This window comes from Spinacia oleracea, chromosome 1, assembly GCF_020520425.1.
Source record: "Spinacia oleracea cultivar Varoflay chromosome 1, BTI_SOV_V1, whole genome shotgun sequence".
Classification (NCBI taxonomy): Eukaryota; Viridiplantae; Streptophyta; class Magnoliopsida; order Caryophyllales; family Amaranthaceae; genus Spinacia; species Spinacia oleracea.
This window is the reverse complement of record NC_079487.1, coordinates 1,079,206-1,092,998: the sequence shown is the minus strand read 5'-3', so window position 1 is coordinate 1,092,998 and position 13,793 is coordinate 1,079,206. Positions and strand designations below refer to the sequence as shown.

The window sequence follows — 13,793 nt, the reverse complement described above, 5'->3', positions numbered from 1 at the left end:
CCTTGCACGCACTAGGTGTACAATAAATTTATAGTATATCGGGATAACTTTACCTAATTTTGGTAACTTTTAAAATGTTTTGATTAACTTTTATATTATATTTTTGTTTTGATGGATAAACATTTTAAAGGTTTACATAGTTACCTTCATACATTATTAGTGATTTTGAAGGGATAACTTTTATTAAAGCGAAAAATTTTATCCCCAAAAAGTAGATAACTTTTACATTATATTGGGGTAACTTTTAACCATTTTGAGTTAATTTTTACTCCGATACCTTTAAATAAGAATTTGTCTATAACTATATAAACGATAGCAATAATTAAAGTAAAATTTTCATAGAATAAATTTAAAATAAAACTGCAATTTACTTAATTACTTGTCATCCAAGGGATAGTATAGGAGCCATAAAAATCTAACTAGTGCATCCATCCTTTCCTTCGAAGAATATGTTTAATTCTAAATTTCTAATAACTTGATACTAAAGAGAATCCGATCTTTGCTAGAGTCGTCAAAGGCTCAAATCCATTTTCCCTTAGAAGTTATTCTTTAACATAATGGTATTAAATCATCAAAATCAAAACCTCCCTCCTCCTAAGGTTCGCATATCCACCATAGTCTCTAACTCACTGGATGATCTCTCCTCTCCCCCCCCCCCCCCACATGGACCACAAGAAACGTCTTATAATCTTCTCCATCTCATGCCTACAGTGATGCACTCAGTAAAAGAGAGGGAAAAGTACATTACAAAAATAAATCCACTACTCCCTCTTTTTTTAAGTGTTACACTTTGCCTAAATCAGCCCGTTTTCCCAGTGTTACACATCCATAATTGGAAATTTTCTACATCATTAATTGGAAACTCCGCCTGTGAGTGTCGCGTATGCAGCATTCACTTGTGAGTGTCGCGTATGCGGCATTCACTTGTGAGTGTCGCGTATGCGGCATTCACTTGTGAGTGTCGCGTATGCGGCATTCACTGCCGGTCCCAAGCCCGGATAAAGGAGGAGGGTGCGGTAGGTTGGTGGCAGCAAGCAGTGAAACTAAGCCACATATCATGACATGAATCGACAATGCAATATCGTGGGGGCGTCCCCTTCTCAGCGACGCGCTACACCTCTTAAGCCCGGGCGTAGTGAAAAATATGTGAGGGTTGCTAGGTCGTCGCCCAGAAGCGGCGCGCCACCCCTACACCTGGGGGTGGTGTCAAATATGCAAGGGTGCGCTACACTTCCTAGGCCCGGGTGTAGTGGAAAATATGCAAGGGTTGCTAGGCCGTCGCCCGGAAGCGACGCGCCGCCCAAGGGTGGTGGTTAACTATCTAAGGTTTCATGGTAAGGGCAGGGGTAAGGGTAAGGGTAAGGGTAGTAGGATGCGTTTTGGGACTTGGAACATTGGCTCTTTGACAGGGAGATTAGTCGAAGTAGTAGAGGTTATGAGAAGGAGGAGAATTGACATATTATGTTTGCAAGAGACTAAGTGGGTTGGAAACAAGGCAAGAGAAATAGCCCCATGGGGTTATAAGCTTTGGTATTCAGGAAAAACTAGGGGTAGGAATGGGGTAGGCATCCTTATTGACCGAGAATATATTGATGATGTAGTGGACGTGTCCCGAAAGAGTGACCGAATTATGAGTATTAAGCTTGTGATAGGGGATGAAGTTGTAACTATTGTGAGTGCCTATGCACCACAAGCAGGACTAGATGCTTCAACTAGACAAGAATTTTGGGAGGATTTAGAAGAAGTGGTGCAACGTGTCCCTATAAGTGAGAAACTGATCATTGGTGGGGATCTCAACGGACATGTAGGCTCAAGTCGCGATGGATTTGAAAGCATTCATGGTGGTTTTGGGTATGGGGAGCGTAATGAAGCGGGAAATGCTATTTTGGATTTTGCTTTGGCATATGACTTGGGTATAATGAACACTTGGTTTGAGAAAAGAGAGTCTCACCTAGTAACCTATAGGAGTAGAGATAATGCGAGTCAGATTGACTTCCTTTTAGTAAGGAATGCTTTGAGACAGTGCTACACCAATTGTAAGGTATTCCGGGTGAGAGAACAACAACCCAACATAGACTTGTGGTACTTGATTTTCGAGGTAGAAGTTATATAAGGAGGAGAAGACCACTAGTAGAGCCTAGGATCAAATGGTGGAAACTTCAAGGGGAGCAACAACTACAATTCATGGAAAAGGTGGCAAGTGAAGGTATATGGGCCGGGGATATGGATTTGGATATAGACTCATTATGGACAAGAATGGAGCACACCATAAAGGGAGTGGCGAAAGAGGTCCTAGGGGAATCGAAAGGAATCATGCCACCAAGTAAGGACACATCTTGGTGGAACGAAGTTGTGCAACAAGCTATAAAGAGCAAACGAGAATGCTATAAGGAGTTGGGAAAATGTAGAAGTGATGAGAACTACGAGAAGTACAAGGAGGCTAAAAGGGAAGCAAAGAAGGTCGTAAGAGAGGCTAGAGCAAAGGTGAATTGGGATCTTTACGCAAGATTGGATACAAAAGAAGGGGAAAAAGACATCTATAGACTTGCTCGAATGAGAGATAGAAAGACGCGAGACTTCGGGAGGATTAAATGTGTGAAAGATGTTGATCAAAAAGTTTTGGTGGGAGATAAGGAAATCAAGGATAGATGGAGGTCCTACTTTGATAACTTGTTCAACGGGGATCAAGGGCGCGATATTGGGGATACAAATATCCCTCGGGATATGGTTAACCTAGACTTCATGCGAAGAATTCAAAAGAGAGAAGTCGAAATGGCACTGAAAAAGATGGGTCGCAAGAGGGCAGTGGGGCCCGATGGTATACCTATCGAAGTCTGAAGATGTTTGGGAGAGAGAGGGGTTGTATGGTTAACTCTTTTCAACAAGATTTGGAGAAGTAATAGGATGGCAGTAGAGTGGAGGAAAAGTACTATCATCCCCTTGTACAAGAATAAGGGTGATGTCCAGGATTGTGCCAACTATCGAGGAATCAAACTAATGAGTCATACTATGAAACTTTGGGAGCGGATTATTCAGCAAAGATTGAGAAGAACTGTGAAAATTTCGGAGAACCAGTTTGAATTTATGTCTGGGAGATCGACTATGGAGGCCATTCATCTTATAAGGCAACTAATGGAGAATTATCGGGATAAGAAGAAGGATTTACATATGGTTTTCATTGATTTGGAGAAGGCGTATGATAAGGTACCAAGGGAAATTCTTTGGTGGGTATTAAGTAGGAAAGGAATTCCGAGGAAGTATATTGATATCATCAAGGACATGTATGAGGGAGTTAGCACGAGTGTGAGAACTAGTGTTGGTAAGACCGAAGAATTCCCCATTACGATTGGAGTGCATCAAGGTTCCGCACTTAGCCCGTTTCTTTTTGCTATAGTCATGGACGAATTGACGAGGTCAATCCAAGATGGTATACCCTGGTGCATGATGTTTGCAGATGATATTGTGTTGATTGATGAAACAAAAGGAGTGGAAAGTAAGTTGGAGTTATGGAGACAAACTTTGGAATCTCGGGGTTTTAGGCTGAGTAGAAACAAGACGGAATATATGGAGTGTAAGTTTAGTGGAGTCCAAGATAGAGAGACAGGGGGGATTACCTTAGATGGGAAAATTGTCCAAGGCTCTGAAATGTTCCGTTATTTAGGATCTATTATCCAAAAGGATGGAGAATTGGATGGCGATGTGGCCCATAGAATCAAAGCAGGTTGGTTGAAGTGGAAAGGTGCCACAGGGTTCCTATATGATTCAGGCATGCCCCAAAGATTGAAGGGAAAATTTTACCGCACGGCAATTCGACCGGCTTTGTTATACGGCACGGAATGCTGGGCAGTGAAGCATTGTCACGTGCACAAGATGAATGTGGCGGAGATGCGCATGTTACGTTGGATGTGTGGTCATACAAGAAAGGATCGTTTGAGGAATGAGATTATTAGGAAGAAAGTAGGGGTTGCACCTATTGAGTTTAAGATGATGGAAAATCGTTTAAGATGGTTTAGGCATGTAAGCAGAAGATCAAGTGATGTCCCGGTTAGGAGGATAGAAGGGTGGCAAAGTGATAGAATTGCAAGGGGTAGGGGAAGACCTAAGAAAACTTGGAGGAAGGTAATTGAGCACGATATGAGCTTTCTTGGGATCGAGCAACACATGGCGTTGGATAGGACAGAGTGGAGGGAGAGAATATACATTGATGACTTCATTTGACTTATACAGCTTTCATGTTTCTGTTTCTGTCTATTTTTATTTTATTTTATTTTCTATTCTTATTTTATTTTTTATTTTCAAAATTCTTTAAATTTTTTAATTTCACATCCTATTTTGAAATGTACTTATTTTACTTATTCATTTATTTTAAACTTTACTTATTTTTATTATCTCTTACAATATTTCTTCTATAATGTATATACATTTTTCTCTTATCTTACTTTCATTAATTCCACTTTCTCTTCCTGGTTATTTTTTCTTTTTACTCCCTGCTCCTTTTTGGTTTGATTGGTGACTATGACGATCTCCTACGACGATTCATGTTAGCCGACCCCTGTATTAATATCTCTCTTCTCTTATGGTTCCCACTCCTAATTATATTAATTTTTCTCTCTCCCGTAGTCCTCACGCATACTAGCACCATTGTTTCTCACAATAAATAATTCACCGATTTCACCCACCATCAATTTCTTACAATAAAGAATTAACCCACTTACTCCACTTGCATATTATTTTCACAAATTCAACTCTACCTCCTAAAACTAAAAGAACGGAGGGAGTATTACGATATTACCCTAACATGTCAAATTATTACACAAAATGGACGGCCAAATAACATGTATCCTTGAATTGTGCTTTCAATTCTTTTAGTTGGTCTCATGTAAAAGGGGTGGCAATTTCATTGAACACCACCTAAGCTAGTGTCGTTTGGTGTAGAAAAAGTGTAGGTCAATCATTGTCTTGCAGAGATTTACGGATTACAAAACACATCTAATCACAGGAACAACAGACTATTGATAACCCCTTCATCCAACAAAAAATCTTTACAAAAACATAATACATAAAAGTCAAAATTTATATATTTATTAGAGAAAAACAACTTCTAATTGGTGAATGTCATAGAAGACGCAAAATCAATTTTAAGTAAAGATGGAACTTCACCCCCATTTCTATTTCCATTATGTCCTTCAATAACTTAGAGATTCACAAAGTTGTATGACATTAACTTCTTGACTTGTAACCATTTTCTTACAACTAATATGAACCTGCTAAACATAAGATGCAAATACTATGATGATATGGAATGTCATCATGATAAAATAAAGACGTGGGACATTTTGCATTACAAAAGTTAGAACGTTATATGCTTACAAGCTACAGCGACATGATACATTAAATGGGAAGAGGGGAAAACTCACTTTGCTACGTGCCGCAGAGACCTTAATGAAGGAGCATAGAGATCATTGCAGATACAAATCATCTGCACATCATATCCACTTCATTTGACCAACTATAAACATTTCATTGCGTGTACAATACTAAAATTAATCTTACTGGTCGTGACAGAGAAACTGCTTTGCGCCCCTTGTTCGATGATTTCTTTCCATATTGTTCCTCTTTTATAGAAGCTTCACTTCCAACACAAGACTTCTTTTCTGCCGCAATCTGAACGAGGCAATTGTCAATGTGCTTTCTAGTTGAAATCAAACATTGAAGCAATGTATTGACATTTGACAGACACGTAACGGTTTTTCAACTTGTTGAACCGGTGATTCCCAAGCCATAAAGGACTACTACACTTCAATTGATACAATACTGATACTAGAAAAATTAATGCAGGCCGATTAAAAACTGGCACCAAGGGGGTATTTTCATTAGATTTAAAGATGACATGCTTTTTACAAATATACCCTTAAAAATATAGTTGGATCAGAGTCATCCCATCCCAATCCCTTATTATGATTGGTAACATACTGGGAAATCTCATCACAAATTCTTACTACTTTATATAAGGTGACAACTTTTCTAGCCTAATAGTATGCCACTATTTATTCCAAGTACATGACAGTTTGCAAACATGATAAGATTAGCTATTATCCTCCTTTTGTACATAGGTGATACCCTCTAGGTATAAACATATTTCTGTAATACTCGTCAACAGAAACCAGGAGTCTAGACAAGGTACTTAAGAGAACACACAGGAAAGCGTTTACAACACAAGTTTTCCATCTTGAATATACATATCCAGAAAGTCTTCCGTTTATTTGAGGAGAAGGATGTTAGTTGTTTAACAAAGCACCCAAAATGGTATCTAGCTCCCTTTTATTAAACCAACATTGAAAATGAATACTAAAACAGCCATATAGGAGGAGATAATTCTTACCATTTTTAAAATGACCTCTACTGCACCCTTTCCATCACCAAGTGCTCCATCAATTTCATCAATGACCTGTTGAGATTGGTTGTTTATTTATTAATAAGAAAAGAAATTATACAAATTAAAAATCAGACGACATGTCGCAGTTTTTTAGATCCTTTGTCAAAAACATAGAAAGAGCTAAGGGACTAATATATCATTAAAACGTACTAAACATTTGGGTTTCGAGTGAGCCATGACTGAGTTCATTTGCACTGCATCTAAGATCTTTGCCTCAATGGTACTTGATGACCGATCATCGCTAGCGTTTATCTACAAACATCAACCTCCAAATGAAACATAGAGAATATAAAACAAGAAAACATACATAGATAGTGAATAATCATCATTTTAATGGCCGAAAGAGAATGCACTTTTTTCCCCTTCTCTTGGATACTTTGTGCAAGAAAAACCAGAACCGATGATGTTGGTTTTATTAAACCAGAAAGAAGAGAAAAAAAATTATGCAACCATTGACTAAAAAGATTTTTAACAGCTACAGTAAACTTCACAAAAGAAAAAACACTGAGAAAAGAAAGCTTCTCGAATTGATGATGGGAATACATTATGGAAAGGGCCCAGTTTTACACAGCTTCGAATGAATAAAAAACCAAAAGATAAACTAACCTTGGATTCCAAGTATATATTCCCTCTCGTTTGTTTTTTTTGGCCATACCTACTTTCTGTCTATAGGTGTTTCTTTGTTCTACGCACACTTCTACTTTATTCTATTTTCGGCACACGCCTTTAACATATCACCCCCCCCCCCCTTACCCCACAATATTTACACCATTTAACTAACTCTCTCTTAATCTGCGATCATATATATAACTTCAACACAAAAGTACAATGATTCATTAGCCGGAAAGAGGAAGGAAGGCTGGAAAGCTTGCGAAAAATAGTGTTGCTCTGATAGAGAAGTGGTAATGGTGTTTTCCTCTAGAACCTCACAGTGGCATCGCTTAATCCGGAGTAAGCACGGTTTACTCGAAAATAGGTGGGATGCACATGTGGTGTGACGGTAACTTATGCTTGCTCGTGAAATTTCTTCTCTACAGTATATTCTGGCTTCTTTGCATTAGCCAGTTTCTAAGGTAGGGAATCGCTATCATATTAGACTTTGGGAGGATGTTTGGAGAGAGGAACAGCCATTTTCTGTGTGTTTCATTCCATTATATAATTTTACCACTTTACATGAAGCTCCTATTTCTGCATTGAGATCTTCATTCACGGAGACATCCTCATAATAGAGAAATATGAACTAATTGTGATTTTCATGATTTGTCACCTCAATTATGAGGAGGTAGAGGATTCTAGAAAGTGGTTGGGGGATACATGGGCACTTTTTTTGCATGTCTTTTTGTTCTTCCTCTCTTTGCTAACGCGGGGTACCCCCCTCTTCCCGGTCCATAATTGATTTGGAACTATTGAAAGGCCAAAGCACCTCTTAAGTTAGAGCAGTTTTGTGGACCAGCGTTGGGGATAATCAACACTAATGATATGCTCCAAAGAAGAACCACCAAAGATCACGATTTCCCCGGATAAGAGCCAACAGTGAGTCGTGCTTATAAGTATTCCTTCATTGTGAGATTGCGGGGATTTTTGTTGTGGATGGGGGATAAAAGTTATTCACATAAATCATAAATGTGTATATGCTAAAAATCCAATTAGTGGGTTTTGGAAGGTAAAAAGAGACGAAGGATTTTGTGGCAAAAAGCTTTTATGGCGACTTTGTGGTGCCAGTGGTCCAAACCTTAGTTTTAAAAAGTGCGCCTAGGAGCGCGCCTTAGTCTTGTCATGCTCAGACACCTACAAAAGGCGCGCACCTTATGCACCTTTTCCGGACTCAAGGCGCAGCGCCTTATGGTATATTGCTGACAGGTTATAATTATTTAAAATAAAAGGCAAACCACGTGATATTAATGGCTCCTCAACGGCTAAAGCTTACTATATTGAAAAGAGGAGAGACAAAACCCAAATTTCTCCATCTTTTTTTGCCTCTTTCAGCGACACAAGTCACATGACGTGTAAACTCCTCCTTTATATATTTTAAAGTAACTACTGTTATGTAAGGTTTGGCTCAATTCTTTTGAGAATCTAAATAAAGAGTCAGTGACTAATACTTCCTCCGTCTTCTAATACTCGCAACGTTCCTTAGTTTCACGCATGCCAATGCACAACTTTGATCATTTATATCTTAAATTCTCTTTATGCAAAAATTATAAAAAGTTGATATTTTGAAAATACACATTGAGACGAATCTAACAAGATCCCACATGACTATGTTTTATCTTATATAAAAAAACACTAAGAATAGTCAAAGTAGATTATATGAATAGTGGCAAAAGTCCAAACGTTGCGAGTATTAAAAGACGGAGGAAGTAAGTTATTTGAAACTTCCTTAGTCCCTTTTTTTTCTTCCTCGAAAAGGTTTTCAATTTTACTATATTACTAATTACCCCTTCGTGACAGCAAGTAAGACTATTTCGATTTTTTTTTTACAGAAAATAAGTACCACAAAAAAATTAAAAGAATTCTGCGTCTTGCACTCTTGCCTACGAAAGGCGCACGCCTTAGCCTTGTGCTACAGGAAGTTTAGCTCCTTTGTCTGCCTCGCGCCTTTTAAAACTAAGGTTTGAACAGAATGCGCAGAATTTTAGAAGACCCACTTTGAGAGGTGATTAATTATGGGATAGGATAACTTATTTAGCTTCTTTTCCACTAAAGTGGTAGGGAAATTTAGAAGCCACTCTAGGGGAAATTCAACGAAATTGGGTTGATCTGAAATTAGTGTTTTACTGCTACGACTTACGACAAACATATTTTCTTTAGAAAAAAAACATTCATTAGCTAGAAGCCTGGAAGTAACCAGAAACTTTGTTCTCTAGTTTTTGGGAATCGGACAATTCCAACAATAATGAAAGTAGATACGAACCTCCACAACATGGTATCCACAGTGTTTCGCGGCCACATGAGCAAGAGTTGTCTTTCCTAGTCCAGGGGGTCCACAGAGCAAAAGTACCTGCAATTTTTAAGAGCTTATGGCTACCACATAAAGTAGAACAAAGAACAGAAACTCAAGACTGTGATTAACGTTGAAGAGTAACCCTATAATATCTTTGGTCCAAAAGGTTTTAAAGTGTTCACTATTCAATTTGCTTCTGTTATCATTCCTACTACTCAATTCAAAATTTCAAAAACATTCAAAGAGCAAAAAGTGCGTACATGACTACACGTCAACAAAAAACATCAACAATCTTTTCTTTTACCAAAATCATGGGAACCTCAAATTCTTAGGAGATAGGATATTATTAAAATTCACCTAAATTTGAAGAAATAATAAATCTAAACACTTTGTTTCATTCTTTTTTGTTTCTCACTGGGCAACGGTTTGTCATGTTTACTTACCTCAAACCCAAGACTAAGAGTGCTTATGAGACAATACAACTAGCAAGCTACTCGAGCTCGCTTGGTCAAGACTAGGCTCGAGTGAGCTCGAATCTTGCTCGAGATATTCATGAGTCAACACGAAAAAACTAGGGAGTAACTCGACATTTCTTTTCTGTAAATATTTTGCATTTTCTAAATAAAATTAGTTATTATTTTGAATAACTTTCTAGAATTAACCTATTTTTGTAACATGATAATATGTTTAATTAACCAACAAATCAATATATGTTAATCATCGAGCCCATCTCAAGCCTAGTTCAATCGAGCTCAGTTAGAGCTCGATTTTGAGTTTTTGAGTCGAGCTTTAAATTCTCAAAGTGTTTTCAAGTCGAGCTTCAAATTCTCAAGGTGTTTTCGAGTCGAGCACGAGTTCGAGTCATCATAAGCACCCCTACCTAAGACCTCAATATTCACATTAAATTTTTTGAACACCGGTCTAATTGATGAAGTGATGATATAAGTTCACATGCAACAATCTGTAAGGAGAACGGAAGGGTGTAAGGTCACAACTTCACAATGTTGCTCTTAAAACTATGACTTCTATTCTTTTCACTTTACTTCCTCTTCACTTTACTTTTAAAACTGGTTTTAGTGTTTTACTTATTACAACAGAATCTCACTAATTCATTAGTGTGGTTTGTTTTATATGTAGTCGTTGATTTTTACAAATCAAATTGATGTGGAAGCATCCCCTTGGCCTTTAAATGGTTCCCGGTCACTTTTTCTAATCCTTGGGTTAGTTTGTTAGGTTCTTGATGTTTCCTTCTGATATGGGCAAATCAGTTTCTTGGTTCTATGAAACGTTTTTTACAAGAGATACATGGTTACAGGGGAATGGTATGTGAGAATAGAAGTTTTGATAAGCCTATTTAAATGGAAATGTTCAGGCAGCAACTTTGCTTATGAATCATGTTTAAGGAACAATTGGCATAACAATCAACGGGGAGCAAGGAACCACATGTGTAGCAACTGTAAGATGGCTCTTAGTGGTGTGGCAGCAGCTATTCTAGATAGTTAATTTAGTTGGTAGTTATTTGATTATGATAATTAAGCAAAAAATGGAATTTTTTTCCGGCATGGTTGTCTCGGCTGCAAGGATATGATTTCCTAGTAGTTCCAACTTGTTTTGGGATAAGTTTTTATCCTACCTTAGAAGTTTATTTTTATTACATCGGAGTTTTATGAAGATACATTTATTTGTTGCAAAACTAATGTTTTAGCTATTCTCTGAATTCGAATTAGGAAGTGATTGATCATCTCGTTACTGCTCTTGCAAGGATTGTACCTCCTAACAAGACTCAAATTCCTTCCCCTAAGAACATCACATGTACAAAACATTATTGTGGCAAAGCAAAAATACTAGACTCTATAAGAAGATTTCAATCACCAAATGATCTTCACAAGGAGTATGGAGTTATAAACCCCATGGACTATGTTAACCGTTGTTTGTTATTTGACTTTGCATCTAAGCTTGATACATGTAAACAAGTGCACATGCAAGTGGACAAAAGTACATGCATGCACCCATAGGAGTAGAGAGAGAGATGGGGAGACGAACATTAAATTCATGTGCAGTTAATCAATCCTTAAGCCTAGATTTACATACAATTCGTTTTCTTTAACTTGTGTTCATTTTTTTAATTTCAAGAAGCTTTGGTAGCATTAGTCTACGGTCAAATGGTGAAAACTAACTTTATGGAAAAAACTTAGTCAAAAAAAAAACTTAGTCATGTACTTATACAAACACTCTCATACAATGAAGAGTGTCATATCACTATCACAGACTTCCGCCAACAAAATGTAGTTTCTTAATGCTAACCTTCTGATCTAGTGTTGCATTCTGCATCTTGTTTTGCAACCCATCAATACCTTTTGGCCCATTATTTTCTTGATCGAACATAGATGACGTCCCTGTGTACTTTCCAGAAGAAGTATGCCCTCTACTCTTCCCGAGAAAACTAACACTAGAGTGCTTCTGATGGAGGGGGAGAGAAGAATGTCGTCTCAGTGCAGATAAAACCTCGTCTTCAGTGTTTCTAATGCCATTACCAAACACTGCAGCATCCCATTGTTTCAGCCAAGAAAGCACCTGTATGTAATAAGTAACATCATATAAGGCGAGAAGAACAAAATCCAGCTAGTAAAGAGTTCATTTTTCAGCAAAAGATGAATCTGAATGTACCTCTCTATTTGTTTGTTCGTCACCTAGAAGCTCAGTAAAAGATCTTGGAGCATATTTGTTTACCCAAAGTTTTTCTGTCATAACTGGTGTTTCTTGAGGTAATACAGTGTTTTGATCTTCAGAACTAGCCTGCAAAGCCTACAACAACAAACATAGAAAAAATATAACACAAATTCAGCATTTCAAACTTGGTCAAACTAACTTTCAAACATTAACAGAATTGTAAATAACTAACAAACTTTTCAACTTAACCATATTGGCATATTGCATAATGAAAAGAAAAAAAAAGTCAGAAAAAATGGATTAGAAATCCTAGAACAAGGTTATATTTCAAATAAAATTCCAGATGAGCTAGTAACTAAACTAATTAATGGAGATGTACTCGCAGATCAGGTGCAACTAAAGATTCATTGAATTGATTTTCTAGTATCAGTATCCCTATAAAACTCATTAAAACTTATGTAAGACTTGATATAATATTAGATTATAATGAGAGAGTGGTACCTTCAACAGTGCATCCTGCTCTGCGTTTTGTAGAAGAACACAAACTGATTTTGAGATAAGACCTGCAAGTAGGATAGATAATGATAAGGAAAATATCAAAAATCAAAACCACTAACCAGCCAACCCTGGCAGTAGCAAACGGAAACATACCGCTGCTGGATATGGTTGGCATATTGAATTTCTTAACAACATTGTCGAGCTTGGCATAAACTCGTTCGCCAGAGCCAGAGCCAGAGCCAGAGCCAGAGCCAGAGGGGGCTGTGATTGGTACACAATCGCCGTCTATTTCCGAGGCATAACGAGACAAATAATTTCCATTATCATAGTTCTGGTGATGGATTTCAATTTCAGGTCTAACATTAACCCTAACCCTAACCCTAACACACTCGTCGTCATAATCAGTATCCGGTGGAGATCGAGGACGCTTCTTCTCGTTGGAGGGAATTTGAGAATGGGAATGTGGTTGAGTAGAAGGAATTGCTTCTTCAGATTCAAAATGTTGATCCTCGTTTTCATATTTGCGTTCTTCTACTTGGAGTTCCACTGGGTAATCTTCCTCTACCTCTTCCTCTTCCTCCTGCTGGTTCATCTCCAGCCACTGAAGCTCATCTAAGTCGGGAAATTCCATTATTGAACGTCAGAACGGAGCCGCTGACCACACACTCGGCCAACTTGCCTGAGTCCTGAAACGAAGAAGAGGAATATAAGGTAGGTTTCTGGCGGGAACAAGAGGAGCTGAATTTGGACTCCCAAGGTTAAAGAACAAATTTGTTTGGCAGGGTGTTCATTAGAAGCCGGGTACCCGAAATGACGGATACAAATTAAAAATGTCACGAATCTGCGAAAACCGGATGCACGATTCAATGACTTCCCAAATTTTGTGACTAGGGTTATAGAGTATCCGAATAATTGTTCTTCTATTTACTCTTTTTTTTTTTTGAGGGAAAAAGTTAGGCCGGGATATTATTGCAAATCCAAAATTACCAAATATAGGATACTTTAGGGAATAGTATCCATACAAACTAATTTAAAACTATCTTTTGTATCACATCTTGCCACGAGATGAGCTACAAATTCTCTGCCCTCTTAATATGAGAGATTACGAAAACATTAAACGACTTAGATAACATGCTAATATTATCATAGATGAGAAACGAAGGCGAATAACCTATCGACGGTCGATCGATTACTTTTACCACATTAAGCGCGTCACTCTCGAGCCATATGCTATTGTACCCACAT

The 13,793-nt window shown here is 37.8% G+C and overlaps 1 protein-coding gene across 2 annotated transcripts in view; it reads right to left on the bottom strand.

Annotated features, from left to right (window-relative positions):
• Nucleotides 1-13,411, bottom strand: part of LOC110775433 (uncharacterized) — a 28,398-nt gene extending 14,987 nt beyond the window's left edge. Inside the window, exons 1-9 of one of the 2 annotated variants that reach the window (XM_021980035.2) lie at nt 12,702-13,411; nt 12,552-12,613; nt 12,048-12,185; nt 11,685-11,954; nt 9,351-9,437; nt 6,587-6,688; nt 6,383-6,448; nt 5,554-5,664; nt 5,418-5,479 (exon numbers count right to left, since the gene is read on the bottom strand). In XM_021980035.2, the coding sequence (XP_021835727.2) occupies nt 5,418-5,479; nt 5,554-5,664; nt 6,383-6,448; nt 6,587-6,688; nt 9,351-9,437; nt 11,685-11,954; nt 12,048-12,185; nt 12,552-12,613; nt 12,702-13,179 (1,376 nt within the window). In that variant the 5' untranslated portion in view covers nt 13,180-13,411. The remainder of the gene's footprint in view (nt 1-5,417; nt 5,480-5,553; nt 5,665-6,382; nt 6,449-6,586; nt 6,689-9,350; nt 9,438-11,684; nt 11,955-12,047; nt 12,186-12,551; nt 12,614-12,701) is intronic. The other variant, XM_021980036.2, reaches the window with a different exon arrangement.
• Nucleotides 13,412-13,793: the final 382 nt, after the last annotated feature.